Source organism: Notothenia coriiceps, unplaced genomic scaffold, assembly GCF_000735185.1.
Source record: "Notothenia coriiceps isolate Sejong01 unplaced genomic scaffold, NC01 NC01_scaffold00031048, whole genome shotgun sequence".
NCBI lineage: Eukaryota > Metazoa > Chordata > Actinopteri > Perciformes > Nototheniidae > Notothenia > Notothenia coriiceps.
In genome coordinates, this window is record NW_011363749.1 from 137,869 (window position 1) to 156,008 (window position 18,140).

At 39.6% G+C, this 18,140-nt stretch overlaps 1 protein-coding gene across 1 annotated transcript in view; it reads left to right on the plus strand.

Moving 5' to 3' along the window:
* LOC104959779 (syntaxin-1A) overlaps positions 1-18,140 on the plus strand; it is a 47,077-nt gene that overhangs the window by 12,185 nt on the left and 16,752 nt on the right. The window contains exon 3 of the mRNA XM_010787675.1: positions 5,701-5,800. Coding sequence (XP_010785977.1) covers positions 5,701-5,800 — 100 coding nt within the window. The remainder of the gene's footprint in view (positions 1-5,700; positions 5,801-18,140) is intronic.

Consider the following 18,140-nt stretch of genomic DNA (forward strand, 5'->3'; position numbering starts at 1 on the left):
GGGGGGGGGGGGGCTCCATTTTTAGAGCGCCTATATGTAATGTAAATCTCCCGAAGTGAGTGCCTTTGAAAAGCAGAATAATTTGCCTTGAAAAGGAGACATCATAATCCATTTTTATAGTCATTTTTTATTTATTTATTTGCTGTCTCTGCCGTATTTGTTATATTTTACGAGGCTTTGCTTCTGGTTAGTTAAAATGTCTTTGTTTGTCAATGTATGCACATGGGGTTTTAACTTTGAAGTATTTAAATCACCATTGCAAATGCTGCAACAACGGTAGGTATAGAGTGAGCTTTAACGCCATTTATCAGCATTTGTGAGTCATGAAAGAGGTTTGACAATCAGCTCTTTGATATGTGAGTTTTCAAAGCAATACGAAACAATAAACACATCACCAGGAGAATCATGTGGGTGCGAGCCGCAGGTGCATCAAAAACTCTGTATCTCAATAATCTCGACGTTCAGACTAACAGCAGCAACAGCGAGAAGCAGCTGTCACATAGTGTAACTCATAAACAGGCATATGACGGACACACTGTACATATCACAGGGTACAACTCCTGCAAGGTGAAGCCACATGGTAGTTCTGGCAGGTAAAGAAGACATTTGAACCATTTAGTACACCTTCAAACTTCCTTCAACTCAACTGCAAACAAATAATAATCATTGGCATACTTTTTCTCACTTCGACTGCTCAAATGAGACCCCCTACACGCGTCTGCAGCCTCAGAATCATCCTCGACCCAACCCTTCTTACCTTTTGGCAACTACTTAACCTAAAATGCTCCACCTTGTGAACATTGCCCATCTCCATACCTCCTTACCCATTACTCCATCCCTTACAGACTTGACTAATGCAATAGCTTCCTCTTTGGCTGTCCGAATGAAATCAGAAATACATTTCAATGAGTCCAGAACTCCACTGCCTGCCTGCTCACTTCCACCATCAGGTTTGACTTCAAAATATTTCTTGTTTTGTTCGCTCCTCATTGTCTGTTTTGTTTTGTCTGTCCAGCATGTACAGCGACCTTGGGTCCTGTGAAAGGCGCTTTATAAATTCCATTTATTATTATTATTAAAATACTACGCACCCACAAAGGTCTTAACAACCTGGCCCGTCCCTTTCTCTACAGCCTGCTCTCCCCCCACATCCATCCCCAAGCTTTGGATGTACACATTTAAAGGTGAATAAATCCACCATTTACATTGTAAATCAGAGGTCAACATCGAAGAGAGCAAAATGAAAACATCCTCTGCAAAAAAGACGTTATATCAGCAAATGGGAAATTCTCCAGCTGCACATTAATATTCTGTTTATGAATAAATAAAAAGAAGAGATGACTAGTTCAAGGCCCACATTTGACTTGCCTGACTTTTAAAAATGAATGCTAAGACCTCACTTTGAAAATAAGGAATATGTGTCTTTTCCCTGCAACACATATTCTAGCAACACATATCCAAATACTAAGCATCTTCACATTTTGTAAAAGTGACAGAAGCAAGTTTGTTTCTTCTATACCCAGAACTAAATCTCTTTAGTCTGAGATTTGACAATCATTACAGGGGTATTATACCTTTTTAAATGACTCCTAAAACACTCTCATTATCTGATGTTTTATCTCTGAGAGAACACTGCAGTCTGCTGTCATTTGTCTCCTCTCATTTCTGTTTTGCCAATTCTAGATACTGGAAGATAGCCCTCTTTTATCTTTCTGGAATTTCAGTCCATTACATCTGCCTCCAGTGAGAAACTGGAGGATGAGTGAAAATGGAGACAGAACAGTTTGAGACCGAGCAAAAAGCAGAAGGGATGATTTTGAAATAAGAGGATTAGGCGAAGTAAGACAGCTAAACCACAGAGGAGGGACAGGTATATGAGACAGATGGAGATATAGATGGGGAAGGGGGCAGAGGGAGAGGAGCAGTAATCAGTTCTCACTCTGACGGGGTACGTAAATTAAGCTTTTAGTAGTGTAGAGATTGCTGCTGCCTTCAACCCTTCACTCACAGCATAAACATGACACTAAGTGGGGGTATTGCTTTCATAATGTGTTTGTGGCATTTGTTTGTGCAGGCATGAATGAGGCTGTGTATTTAAGTATCATGTATTACACTGTGCATTAAGTGTGTGACTGTTGTTGTGGATTTCATTGTTTGGATTGCATCAAAGGATAAGGCTGCTTTTCATAATTGTTGCCCCATGCCATTATATTGTCATTTGAAAGTGAGAGAATAAACATGTTTTCCATAAAATCTTGCAATATTCTTCTATTTACTGTCAATGCAGTACATACATTATGTGTGACTTACAGTGCATTAACATTGTGAAATATGGCATTTGAGCTACAAAAATCTGGTTTCAGAATAATAATTTACATTTTTTACCTGAAAATGTATGTGAATGGCCCCTCAAGTTTTACAACAGAAACAGCTATCAATGCGTGTTTGTTGCCTTTGTGTCTCGCAGCAGTTAAGTACAACACACCATCTCTTAAGCATTAATGTTGATTCTACATTTCCTCTTAAAACTCATAAACCCACCAAAGCAGAATGACTAGCAGTTGGCTGGGAATTACATTCTAGTTTAGATGTATTGGTTTTTTCTTTTTATGCTTGACAAAAAATGACATTATACATTTACTCTCAACATAATTTAAACATGTGGAAGAGCTTTTCGGTTTCACATGGTGGACATATCTCTTCATAATAAACATAACCAATTACGTTTATTCCTCAAATCTCATCATCTAGAAAAGCCCTGTACAAAGGCAAACTCGTCTGTGGTTCAATTAAAAAATAAATAAGAGTGGTTGAATCACTAAACAGCAATAACGTCTTTACCTTCTACAGGTGCGACATCTGACATATGCTGTGTGTAGCCACACTTTCTGGCGTTCAGTGTGTATGTGTAAGAACAGATCTCTATTATATGTTGACTTCACAGCTTTGACAGTGTGTGCATGCATGTGTCTGCAATAGTGATGCTTAGCTGAGTCTCTTATTGTATGCCTCATGAGTTAAGCTGCAACAATGAGTATGCTTTAGTAAATGAATGATTATTGTGTTGTTAAATGAAAACACCGTTTTGAAAACTGCTCAGTCTGAATATGATATTTAGCAGATTTGTTTATACCATTCAAATGTTTTGGTAAAGCAAAATGGACCATTCAAGATTGTAATACATTGTGATTCAATTATTCAATTATTCTCAGCCCTACTTTTCCTATTTTTCATGCTTTGACATGTCAGTACTCTTGTAACGTGGTGTAGCAGGGCTCATTTTATGGCCCAAAAAACAATCCCTATATGATGCAAGAATGAAGTGAGCAAAAGCAAGAAATATCCACTGTGGCCTTAAGCCTTCTTATTATTATACCAAGCAAAAGATAATTAGACTAACTTTGATAACATTAGATGACAAAGTATGAAACAAGCAATTTTCAGCCGTTGATTTTGGATGGTTAACGGTTCAATTTGTAGAAGATACCAACAAATCTCTTGGTGGATACAAGCATGTCAGGCTCATAAAGGAAGTTATGAAATGGACAAGTGTGTGTATGTGTGTCTGCTTATTTATTTCTGCATGTCTGAAATTGGTTTTTCTCCCTCACTAATAAAATGTGCCTGATATCTTATGAGGTCTGAGAGACACACCGTGACTCACTAACATGGTCCCTAAACTGAGACAGCTTTAAGTGGCTTCCTCTTCCTCTCACTTTCCGTCTCCTTCACTTTCTCTCCAGCCTGTGTTCATGTCTCAATCTTACTTTTTAACTTTACCTCCCTCCCTGCCTGTCCGTCCTACATGTATTTCATTTTAACTACCTGTAGGCCTACTTACCTCAGTGTGCCTTCTGGTCTCTCCCCACTGGTATTCCAGAGCCAATTATGTTGTTATTAAAAAATATACCCAATCCAATCAACAGCTAATTAACTAGCTAATGGGAGAATAATGACCCAGGCTGAGAGCTCCAGAAGATATGGATTGAGTGCAGAGCTGTGAGGAGTGTTAGGGGAGAGCTGGGCTGCAAATGGAAAAGTCCAATAAAAACGGAGGAGAACGAAGGGAGAACTGGTGTGTGGTGGAGCAGGTGGAGAGGAGGAGAAAATGATCGGTTGATGACAGACTGTGATGAAAGCAGATATTGATGAAGTCACTGACAGATGTGCCCTGCTGCTCGTCCAGCTGTTACCTGAGCCAGAGGCAGCACAGCTGGGGACGAGGCAGCAGGGAGGAATGTCAAACTATATCTTGGTGGCAGATGATGGGGTGAAGTGCAGAGGACATGTCATGCACTTCCAGTGTCAGCTATTCTTAAAATATTTCAACATGTGCTTGAATCAATTATTCAAAATTTGAAGAGATGTGTTCACTCTCCTGCCTAGGAATTAGATTAGAATATAGATATCAGTCTGAGGTCTGTCACTAAATACGAACTTGACACAGGGAAGATCATTCACATGTCTAATGGCAAACTACTCATTTAAATTCTAGGACCCAGATGAGGGTGTTGCACTTTTTCTTTGTACATGTGATTTTTTGGTGTTTTTTATTTGTTTCTTTCCTTTAACTGTCAAGTGGGAACTAAGTATTTTTTTTCTCTTATTATCCTATGATACTTTGTGAATGAGAAAATATGAAGGACAGACCATCTATTTCCATTTTGTTTAGAAAGGGGCAGATAACACAATATTATTTTCTTCTCCCTGCTCCTTTTCGGTCAATGGTGTCTTAATAAAGACATGTTTTGTAAACAATTATTGTACAGTAAGTTGTGCATACCATGAATGGAACAAATAAAAATGCTATTTTTATTGTTGAAGATATTTTGTTTTCATGTCATTGGTTAGTTGGTTCCTCGGTTGTTGTTATTTTGTAGTAGAATATGCCTGAGATTTTTTAAATAGGTATGCACCTAGCCGGAGAAAAAGCGTGATAGCGATCCAGATTTTAGTTTTTTATAAGGACGAATAATTTAAACAGTGTTCACATTTCAAGTAAAATTTTAAAAAAAGCAAAAGAATATACATACAAAATCAGGACAGGATAACTGTTTTCATATTATAAATGGTTTATGTTTTCAATGTTAACTAATGAATTCTGGATTTGCTCCCAAATGTTTTAAGTGGAATTATGATATTTCTTTATTTTCGAGCTAAACTCCTTGGTTGCGATTAAGGCATTTCTCACTTCTAAATTACATAATAATTCTTAAAATGTTGTTATATCCTTGTGAAAACATGTTGGACAGCTTGAAGGAGAACTTGACTATGAGCTAGACATTACCGCTCAACATCAGCGGACAACCTCACTAATGCTCTCGTGGCTGAGTTGGAGCAGATCTCTGCAGCCAGATTTCAAAATCTCATAGAAAACCTTCCAGGGAGTGTGGAGAATGTGTTTGAAATCAGCCTGTAGTTTTGTCAACACACGACAAAAACAGAGATTGCTCCACTATTTGTAAAGGTCACAAAATGATGATGAATGAGACCGGATGCAGGCAGTAAATATGAAAAACTTTGAATATCTGTGTGTTCCTCCACTTTAGCCTGCTTCCCTTTGCTTTCATTCTGCCTCTAATACGATAATGACATTTTCTGTTCGGTTTCTATCAACATCACTCACACTAATCACTGCTACTTCCTGCCTCAGCACTGAAGAGATCTAAAGTGCCTCTCTCTCTCTCCCTTTCTCGACAGGTGGAGGAGATCCGGGGTTTTATTGAGTCTCTGGCAGAGAAAGTTGAGGAGGTGAAGAGGAATCACAGCGCCATCCTCGCTTCACCCAACCCAGATGAGAGTAAGGCTGTTTTTTCAATTTGTTATATAGTTTACTCTTGTTTTATTACCTCAAGCATAATTCACTCAAGTTCAACACACGGAGACCTTCACAACTATAGGGATGCAAAATACTGTAAACTGGCTCCTCAACTGGTTACAAAAAGAAATCCAATTCTCAGTTGGATAGAAGTCTATAAAACAAATTACGCTGACTCTCAATGTATTAATTTAACAGTAAACATTTTCAAGTATTTTTCAATACAGCTTGATGTTATTTTAATTGTATTGTCTAATTGACAGTTAATACAGCAGGGTAAGAATTAGGGCGTGGCCTTGACTTTTCAACAGCAACCTGTCAATCAGAATAGAGGCATAGCAATGCGTATCCTTCTACAGCTCCATTTCACCATAGTGTCACAGTTATCCTTCAAAAACAAATTGTAAACAGCTAACATTCATTTATTTAAAAGAAGGAAACATTTCTACATTCTTAAAAAAATAATGAAAACGAAAATCAATTGGTCAGAGAAGCAAAAGGCCTGCCTGTTGACTGTTGAGAGCCATCGTTTCCCACTAATCAGTGCTCTCTGTCCTTTTGAGCATGTTAGGCTCTCACTGTGAAATCTCTTACACCCTTGTCCATCTCCACTTTTCTGTTCCTCTTCATTGCTTCTAAGTCCTGTCTTTACCTCTTAGCCTGCCATGAACACCATCTCAGTTTATTTTACTTCTCTTTGCCCTCTTTAACCAATGTTCTCTTTACTTTTGTGAAGTACCTGCTGGATGCTACAATCCTTCTTTCACTGTCTTTCTGCTCTCCCATCTCAGTTCTCTCACACCTTCTCCTCTCATATATGTCAGAGCATTGATCTGGACCGCTGGTTTCACAAGGAGGTTGTTGGTCACACTAGTAACATCGCCCATTCCCTTTTCCTCTCCTTGATTCCCTACTTGCACAAGCCAGAAAAAGCATCGATCTGCTTGCAGCAGCGGGCATAAAATGAGCTCTTTAACTAGTCGTTGTGTGCAGATGACACACAGAGGGGAGCGGCAAGGTGCTGCATTCAAGATACAGATTATTCCACAGGTTTCTTCCTTTGTGGCTGAAATCGATGCTCGGGGTATGTGTGCCTTTGCCTGAGAAATGCGCAAAGCAAATTTTATTTGTCATGGTCGTTCATTACACCGAGGTCAGTGTGTTTTTCGCTGTCTGCCGGTTGCTTTGTGATCACTGAAGGGGAGTTATCTGAATACCTTCATCAAGGACCCTATCTCATGAGCAGCATTTGATGTTGTGTATGTGTGCTTGTGCAGTATGTGTGTTCAGCTCTTCCTCTTATACATCTAATTTATATACCAATTTGCTTCATTTTTTGTTTGGAAACATAATAATAATTTTAATCAAGCAATGAGGTTTTTATTTATAAATTGTAAGAAAGAAACAATTTTTTAAAGCATGACATTTTATGCATAGTATATGTATCTGATATTAGCTCACTGTCAATGCTTTTATGGACAATATCCACAAATAAAGCATGGTTTATGTTGTAAGGCAAGTCAATCAGAGAATCACCAATTCATCGTGATAGATTTCCTGGGCATCATGAATACCTGTAACACATTTCATTGAAAACTGTCCAATAGCTGTCAAGATATTTCACTGATTACACAAATGCATCACTGACTTGCTCTGTGGGCCAAATCAAACCAATAAGTGCATGCCTACATCTTTGATTTGGTACAGTATAGGAGAATAGCAGCAATGCGCCAGTTTCTTCCAAAAAATGGTAGACGTTGGAAAAAAGGTATTTAAATAAATAGAGTTCCTAGAAATCAGGTTTTCTTTGCAGGCAATCAGAGCTTTGCAGTGCTGTCGTTTGTAGATTTGTGTGTAAAGTGTCTGTCCCTGTGACTGCTGTCGTAACAGTGACATTTCCGTGCGTCAGTGTGTCACCAAAACTAATTGCACAATGACATTTTAATGTGAAGTCTAATTTGCTTTTAGATGTGCACTGATTCATTTTTGTATTGAAAATGTTACGCATATCAAAGACCAGTGGTCTTTCATCATTTTTATATCAATTCTGTTGTTTTATTGCTTTTTCAGTCGATTGTTTTGCAATATAAAGTCTGGTATTATTTCATGTTTCTCCCTGTGGTGAGAGGAGTCTGTTCTGTTTCTCTTACCAGACAGAACTTGAGTGTCTTCCGCTTTTCCTCTTCAAGTATTTTTCTCACGGTTTCAAATCTTAATCCTTCTCTTCTCAGTCTTTATCTGAAATAAGCGCTGAGACTTTAAGTGCGTTACAACCCAGCGTAAAATTGTACTGCGGTTAACGTTGTGTTTCTGTCACGGTTTCATAATCACATCACATCTCTCCAGCCACCACTCACCTGGCCATCTTTACAACCCGACCACCAGCACAACCTCCTCTTACTCCCAAAGACATTCCCCGGTCATCTCCAGTAAACACACACACACACACACACACACACACACACACACACACACACACACACACACACACACACACACACACACACACACACACTATACAGTGTGTGTATTTGTTTCTGCGTGGGAGTGCTTGTTTTTACTTAGTGGGTGTTAAAGATGTTGTGTGTTTGTGTGGGCTGTGCGCTGCATCTCTGAACAGTAGTACGTTCAGTAATGATGATGGATTAGGTAATAGCCATCAGGTCATAATGGGTATTGAACCTGTGTTTCCTCATGAGCAAATTCCTCTAATGCAGGAAGGGAAGAGACAATTGCAATTTATTTTTAGAAGCATGATTGAATTCACATGGGCCATTCAATAATTGCAGTATTTGTTTCGTTTTCTAGCATTGTTTATTAGCTTTGTGCCGCTCGTTATTTTGATGGATGAGCCTGTTCTTGATAGATTTCACAATGAAAGGCCAAAAGTCAGTGATGATTGCTTCTCCTGCTGGAGCATCAGTGACCTTTACGCTCTGCTTTTCCTTTGAGACTGTGAGCAATATATATAAAATTAAATGAGACGTTTAGATGTTTGATGGCTGGGTACGGCTAATCGCCTCTAGCTGTCTTTTCCCTTCTCTCTTCACCTTAATGATAGGATTAGGTTGCATTCTACTGTCCAGCCTTTGTTGGTATTTTATCTGCCAATATCTGCCATTAATACTTCTATACAAGGTTTTTGTGTGTGTGTGTGTGTGTGTGTGTGTGTGTGTGTGTGTGTGTGTGTGTGTGTGTGTGTGTGTGTGTGTGTGTGTGTGTGTGTGTGTGTGTGTGTGTCCTTCTGTTTTGTCTTTCCTCTGAATTTAATGTAGGTTGTCTTGTAAGCCCATGTGGGTTTGGTGTATGTCACTAGAATAAAAATACTCACCCATAAGAACTGTCTTTGCTCCATGAGACAGTTCAAGGTTCAAGGCTTTTATTTGTCATACGTACATAAATACAGAGTAGTTATGTCGATGAAAATCTTAGGCCACAGTCTCCACAGGTGCAACACAATAAAAAAGAAAAACAGAAAAAATAGAGCAAGTAAATCCAGAAATAAATAGTACAATTGTGAAATAGTGCAATAGGAGTCTACAAGTGATTGGAATATGATATATTAGATACATCATTTCTAAGTAGCAGCCAGATGAATGTTATGGATGTTGTTTCAGAAGTTCAGGTGTTTAACAGTGTTATTGCCTGTGGGATGAAACTGTCCCTGAGTCTGGTGGTTTTAGTCCGGATGCTGCGGTAACGCCTGCCAGACGGCAGCAGACAGAACAGTTTGTGGCTGGGGTGATGGGGGTCTTTGATAATCCGGAGGGATTTCTTCCTGAGGCGCTGGGAGTAAAGGTCCTCCATGGATGGCAGCTCCGTCCTGGTGATGTTCTGTGCAGTTTTCACCACCCTCTGTAAAGCCTTACGATTGAGGGCGGTACAGCTGCCGTACCAGGCCGTGATGCAGCCAGTCAGGATACTCTCTATGGTGCACCTGTAGAAGTTGCAGAGTATCCTGGAGTCCATGTTGAACCTCCTCAGCCTGCGGAGGAAGAAGAGCCGCTGTCGAGCTTTCTTGGTGATGGTGTTACGTGTGACAGAAGTCCATGTCAGGTCTCAAACAATAAAAAAACCACCAAAACTGCTGACTTTCTTTCCGATAGTGTTATTTGTGTATTTATGTAAATCATGAACAAATTAAAATCAAACAGAAAACAACAAATTTACATTTATGCCTTGTCTGCCTGTTTTCATAAATAAAACCTGTCAAAAGTATGAATCATGAACTGCCAATATTATATTTACCTTGTAAGAAATTAAGTTATGGTATGTTTTTTTACAGAAGAGATTCATAGGCAGTCAGAAACAAACAGTCTGTAATGTAGTTTTAAACCTCAGCAAAAGACCTCTGTCAGGTATCCAAACAAGACATCAGGAAGGACGAAGCTGAGAGCTGTCAAGGGTCGAGCTTGCCCCCAAAATCCCCAAAAACACAATACAAATCCAACTGAAGCATACAAAAATGTGCCTGGATAACACGAGTTTGATCGCCCATGGAGGCATGGAACAGGAATGAAAGGGATCTCTGCTAACCTCCTTGGTGCTAGACACCACAGGAAGCGATTGGATGGCTGCGCTGTCTCTCATTACTCCTCGAGATCGAGTTTCCCGCATGAATGGCTGAGAAAACCGGATCATCACGATGATAAGGTCAGGTTTGAGACAGCCAGTTCATCCTTAGTAAAAAGCATTTAAGTCTTTGTTGAAACTAGCCTAAAAGGGTTTCTTCATTCAAGTCCACTTCTCCTTTCGCACTTGTGTGGAATTCGATGGCATACTCTGCCACACTTCGAAGAGAGAGAGTCTTATCTGGAGGGCATCTTAACCCGTAACCGGATGGTCCGAAAGCCCTCCACATCTCGCTGAGGAACCCCTGATACGATTCCAAAGCTGGGAACCTTCTTCCCCGAAAGACTGACACCTACTCCAAAGTGATTCCCAGAGGAGACATCATGCACTGAAATAATCTTAGCCTTAAGACTGACACAATCGCCACATCAGCGTCATACCGTTCGCGGCGTGACCCATGGCTCCCCGACAGTTGTCGAAATCATGGCTTCCCTGGTACCGGAGTTCCCCGGAGGGAACAGGCAGATGTCCTTTAATGATCTCGAGGGCCTGTAAGCTTTGCTGAAGACCCACCCGACTTTCACATTTACACTCACCTGGTTAACGCTTTTATCCAAAGCCCCTTACCATAGCATTCATACTGTGGGCAATCCCCAACCGAGCTGAAGTGTCCCTAACCCAGGAAAACAACGAGACTGCTGACTGCCAGCACTCAGGACCTAGCTCTCACTGATCCGGAAGTTTGTGCGACTATCCCAATGCTCCACACGCCTCCTCTAGTGGATATTATCACATAGTGCTGGCTGTGCCTGACCGAAGGAGAACTCCCTGGGCAGATAACTGTGATAAGAACAAAGACTGAATGGAGAGAGGAGAGCAGAGCGGAGATGGCCACAGGGGCACAAATCATTTATACCTGATCGAAAAAGAAATAGAAAACACACTCATGACCATAAAGAATGAGTCATCAGAGGAAGGAAAGTGACAAATCATCATTGCTAAAATTAACTTTTAATATTACTATTCTTATTGCTGAGTATTTCCAGGAGGGAATATGAGAAGAGNGAGTATCCTGGAGTCCATGTTGAACCTCCTCAGCCTGCGGAGGAAGAAGAGCCGCTGTCGAGCTTTCTTGGTGATGGTGGTGGTGTGGTGAGTCCATGTCAGGTCCTCAGTGATGTGGACACCGAGGAACCTGAAGCTGCTGACTCTCTCCACCGTAGTCCCATTGATGGCGTTGGGGGCGTGTCCCTGTCCCTGCTGCTTCCTGTAATCCACAATCAGCTCCTTGGTTTTGCTGACGTTGAGATGGAGGTTGTTATCCTGGCACCAAGATGTCGCCGTCGGTGATCTGGCCGATGACGGTCGTGTCGTCAGCAAACTTCACGATGGTGTTGGAGCTGTGTGTGGCCAGGCAGTCGTGTGTGAACAGGGACATACCACCATAGTCCATAGTCCATGTCCAAGTGTACATTGTTAAGTAGTAATAATATTCAAAGCCAGAGAATCTGGGCTATTGTTATAAATAATGTTGTATCGTTTGTGAAAGGCAAAAGGGAATTTAGAAGTGTTTGATCATCTTACACTGAGTTTATGATGTTATTTTAAAAACTACTGGGAATAATTAGCAAACAAAAGCACAAAACAATTAACACATTTTCCCAACTAAATTCCAGTTAATTAATAACAAAAACAAGATAATCCGTCCATGTAAATTAAATCTCACACATAAACATGACAATACAATCACACTAAGGGGCAATTCTCTGTTCTACCACCAGCGTAACATGTATGTCTTTGGACTCCTGGAGGAAACCTGAGAAGTGATCATGAAACATTGATCCGGCTGCACTTAATACTCTTCCTGTTTTGTACTTTTTAAACAATTTGAGACGAGCAGCTTGGAGCAATACTTGGCACTGCTGTCTATGTTACCTATAAAGAAAGGTAAAAATCAATGCAAAACGAACTGAAAACCAGAGGGAATTTAAATGTGTGTTTTCTCTTAGCACTGCTGAGTGTTGGATCGTCTCCAACTGCTGCCGGCTAGAAAATAAGTCTACAATGTAAACTGAGCAGCTCACTGTGGCTTGTCGCAAACAAAGAAGAAAAATGTAATGTTCATTTTCTTTTGTTTGTATAATATTCCATTTTCACATCAGCATTTTCACTCTGGACCAGAGTCAACTGCAATTCCAGTTGTTTACCTAATACATGTTTGATTATAAAGTACAAATACTCAGTTTGAATTGTTGCTGATCTAATTCAATCTTGCAAAATGTACCTAATATTTTTGTTAAATTAAATGAAGAGAATCTGCTCCTTAACACTGAGAGTTTATTTATAACAACATTTATCAGTCTGTTTTTCCAACCACTTAGTGTTTGTGCCCTCTGACATCTCCTGCTTCCAGTTTCTAAAGAGCATCCTTACTCTGACTCTTAAAAGTCCTCAACTTGCAGCTCTGGAGAAGCTTGTTTTAATTGCAGCCTGTGTGTGTTACTATTTCTAGTATCAGATTTTGGCTGAGTGTGCTCCCACCCTCGCAGCGCTGTTTGCCAGAGCTCCTCCACCCTCACCCAACATTTGAAAGTGTTTTAAAGCTCTCTGAATTCCCTTAGTTCTTCTTAAAGAATATTTTTTCTTTGTTTCTCTCCTTTATTGCTTTCTCTATTATTGCTTACATCTCTCTCTCTTAATTTCTGAAATGGTGCGCTGTTATAGCAATTGAAGACACTCATTTATACTGTGGAATAATAGTATCCCTCTTAAAGGGAGGTTAATATGATGTCAAGGGCAAGGGCACACACACACACACACACACACACACACACACACACACACACACACACACACACACAATTAAGCATATATAACGGAGGTCAAATCTAAAAAGATAAATGTGTTCCTGTCCTCTTGACGCCTGAGCCAGAGGGCAATGAGGTCATGCGGTGGTAATGCTCTGATCTGGATGGAAATGTCAAGTGTTAGGAGGCAGGGGAGGTTTCAGAGTGACGATAACACTCACAGTTAACCTGTTAACGTGTCTCTGAAGATGTTGCAGGAGAAAGAGACGGACCAGACTGTTAGACAAAGACTTAAACATGTACAACACCCTCATCTGTTCTTGAGTCGTGCCCAAATAAATATATCAGTTGCAGACACTATGACAACAAAATATATTGGTCTATTGAATTTCTAAGTTGGTTCTTGATGAATAAAAGGTTAACACATTTGCATGACAGCTTCCCAACACCTTTTACTTTATGTCTGACAGTGGATCAAGGTGTCGGACTTAATTAAATATTAATTTCTCCTTGTTTACCACTATAAGGGAAATCATGTGTTTGAACAAAATCATATGACTATACAAAGCACTGGTAAATTACAACAATTTACAACACTAAAAACATCAAAACATAATCAAGTTGGTTGGAATAATAATGGCAACTTTGAAGTGACTACTGAATATTTATTTGTCCTTTTTTGCTCATGTGTATATTTATTCACTATTCTTCATAGAACATGAGTAAAATCTGAAGTCTAAACGATCATTGTAGGTTAGTGTAGTGTTTTGTATGGCATTTACATTTTATCTCTGCTGTCAGTTTGTCATTACCTGAGTTCATCCTGTATTCCTGCAGCAAGGCAAATATCCGTAATGTTTGAGGGATGAGCTCACATTTTGTCTCTCCGAAACATCAGACAACTGGACTCTAGACGATCAATAAGCGGTGCAAACACTGGTAATATATTTACAGAGAGAGCAGAGGGAGGAAAAGAGAGGTAGCGAGATGAAGAAAAAGATAAATGACTGCAAGTTAGCGTTTAGAGTGGCAGCAACTCACCCTGAGATAGAGTGGAGGAAACTGAAGTGGCCTGGTGTCTCGTCAGTTTCAAGGTACACTGACATTACACACACACACACACACACACACACACACACACACACACACACACACACACACACACACACACACACACACACACACACACACACACACACACACACACACACATTGTGTCAATATAATAATAGACAGGCTGATCTGATGATTGAGACAGGCAAGAGGAAACCCAGATGGTGTTCTGATACAGGAGGTAGCTTTTAAGGTACAGGACAATAGCTGCTACTGTAGAACCAAGGCTGGTGTCGGGTTCATGGTAAAGGAGTTGGCAAGAACTACCAGGATGTTCATCTTTATAATTTCAGAAATATACTGCGGTCTGATGTAGGTACCATCTTGATAAGTAGACATGTTGGCGTGAAATCAGATGTCGGCAAACAAATACCAGTATATATGTTGGTGTCCACCACGCTAGCTGTGATATTGGGACTGATATGCAGTATAAGGTGCAGGTTAAAGGAACAGTTTGAAATCATGTATGCTTATTCATTTTCTTGCCCCTCTTGTGTCTGTACTTCAGATATAAACCCAGCAGCCAACTAACTTGGCTTAGCCTGGCACTGTTCGAAGAAATAACATTGAACATTAAAATTCATTCATGCTTTTCAGTGAGTGGCTCATTCATTAGTGTTAAGTGCAGCAATTATAACACTTTGCTGTGGGTTGATTTCACAAAGATGTAATGCTCATGTGCTTGTACTAAAGGGATTGGGTCTCCTGTCTTGTTACTGCTGCAATTCTTTGTTAGCTCAGCCTTTTCAATCAAATGTCAACCATCTCCTATCGGTCAGTTTTGTGACTTCAGTGTCCTTGGTTGGAATTAGCTTGTCTCTGTTTGGTCTGCTTTGGTTCTCTGAATTGTTGTAATTTGGTCTGATTTTGTATGGGCAAAAAAGCAAATTGAAATTGTTTCCAGTTTAGTGCCAACTCCCGGGATGATTGAAGACGCCTGCAGTGTAATCATCCAACTATCAGTTACTAATATTACTTAGTTAGTCATTATTACTAGTTTTAAGTCCTTTTGGGGACCTTTGTTGCATTTCAAGGATAAGTCTGGCGTTTCATATATTTTCATATTGTAAAAGAAATAATATCCTAAAACAAACAACAGCTATCAGCGATTTTTACCCCCGAGCAAATTGGTTCTCACAGACCGCACAAACCTTTTAAAAGTGTCACAAGATGGTTATTTTATTCTTTTAAAGGCTGGATCATTTCCATAAACAGACAAGCAATTTGTCTTCTTTTCTGGAACACCATTTATTTTACCCTTCTTCTAGCTTTTGCATTTCCTGCGTTTCTTCCTGCTTATAGCAAATCTTTCCCTTTGCCACTTTGAAACAATCTGATGCTAGTGAGAGGACCGACTGCACACATCGCCATAGCAACACAGTCTTAATGATGGCAACAAGCGTGACCTGAAGATTTCATTTGAGAGCGTCTGGGAGAGGGATGGAGTGTGAAGCCACAGCTCAATTGACTCCTCAGTTATGCCCTCTAATATGGTTTCCTCTCACTTCTCCCTCGACTTATTAATCAGCTCTCTTCCTCTTTTTCAACGGACAATAATGAGGCTGAATTGACACTTGATCGCGCTGGTTGGCCTCGTCTGTTTGGTAACCACCATGGTGAAATCTAATCTAACTCCTTAACACAAATAAACCATAGCTTCACACATGGCCCCAAACGGCGCTCAGTGTTTATGTCATTATCTCTGAGATGCTGGTGCTGCTGACCTCATGGAGCAAGTTACCAGAGGTTGCTATGGTTACACAGAAAAGAGGGCGACACTTCCACCTTAAAGGTGTATCTGAAGTGCAAGCAAAGATGAACATCTAAAATAGGATATGAATTTAAAAAAAAATCCAAATGAAAGATATCAGTTTGCATTCCTAGACAGATCATTTTTGATCTGTAAAGCAAAACACACACACACACACACACACACACACACACACACACACACACACACACACACACACACACACACACCACAGCTTATTTTGCCCTCAGGACCTCAGCCCAGCTCTTCAGCTCAGTCTATGACCCTGACATTGGGGAATGTATTAAAATATATGCTAAGCATATTGTAGTTTAGCTGGAGGCTCTCAAACCGTAGTCCACAAACCAATTGGTAAAGCGAGATTGCTACGTCCACTTCTTAGTAAATGTTAAGATATGTTTCTAAGTCTTTTTTTCTTGACCCTTGTTCGTGCATTACATTCACAGACATGTGTATTACATCACATGAGTCAGGAACCTCTTTTGAACATTTCTCTCCTTTCTGTCACCTCCTTTCCTATCATCTCTTGACTGAAAAAAAAAAAGAGAAACATAAATGCCTGCCTATGCTCCAGCTATCTTACATTAACCTTTATTCAGCCGGGCATGACACGTTGGAAGTTATCAGTAAACACACGTCTACCACTTTGTTCCTCTGAGCTGGATGTACCACAGGCTGATGTTAGCTGATATGGTTGCAGTTTGTTTGACAGCAAAATAAACCTTTGTAATACTTTGCCAAACATTTTGTAATAGGTGCTCTACCTCCACTGAGCTGTTATATTTGTATGTTATCATTTCACATGATTTATCCCAGTGAGCGTTTGGTGTAAGCTGCTGATTAGGATTCATCAGACATACACTATTAAATGTGCATAAAATGATGCCTTATTATATTAGTGGATCCTCCACTAATTGTCTGTCATTTTTTTTTAAATACCATGAAGAGCATTCCGTCTCATTTAGTGCAGCTGTAAAGGACAAAACATGCTTAAGGATATAGTTCTTATTTATTACAAAGTGTTTGCAAATATTTCATAAACATTAAACATCTAGTAGCAATTTAAGTTTTTCTTACGCAATGTATAAAATAATCCATTGAGGTTTTGTCTGTTATGAGATGCAGATGTTTGCGTTCTGTTCCAGTTTAGGGCTACTTCCAGTCTATTGTTAATCTTTATGATTGATGCAGCTTTAAAGAAGACGGTAGCACACAAAAACAAACTCATTATAAAAAGTACTTCAGGCAGTTTTGGTTTGATTTAATAGTTAGATTGAGTAGACCATATTTTATGACTTCTGTCTTCCTGGGGTTATTTAACATATGGAGATTTGTTTTTTTTATGGCATTAAGATTTTAAATTACTTTCTCACTGTTAATGTACTAAAATGGCTATCAGTGCTCCAGGGTAAAAGGGGGGGAGAGAGAGGGAGTGTGTTAAAGCTATATTCTCTTGTTCTTCTCTATTTCCAGACTCTAGTAAAAACTAGATGGGTAACAACTTACTTTACCAATGTTTTAAATTAATGTAAATATGTCTTTATAAGAAAGGTTGTTCTTTAATGCTCTTTTATTGGCTTTTAACTTTAACAAATGTTGACACACTCTGTATGAATGCTTAATAGAGGTGGCTAAAGGGATGAGAGGGATGAAAGTGACCTACTAAACCTAAACAAAAGATTATCTCTTATCCTCTGATCTAATTTTCTATGCAATTACAAAAGACAATCTTTAAGACCAGCCTCATTTAATAAAATGGGTTTACTGAAAATTAGCATGACCTAAAAAATCTGATAAAAATGTGTTTTCGGTGAAATCCCCCATGTGTAACAATCTGAAGTGTCTGTGAAATATGATTATGAAACTGTTGGTTTGGCTGTAGCTGTAATAAGCGACAGAAGGGAGAAAAGATTAAAAGGAAACTTCAATTCGTCATAAGCAACATGGCAGCGTGAAGTGACAGTCACCCTATCTTTCAGAGCTGCTGCCTTTTGAAGCTCGCACTGATGAGAAGAACCGTCTATGTGCACAAACGTGGAAGATACGTTGTTTGTGATAA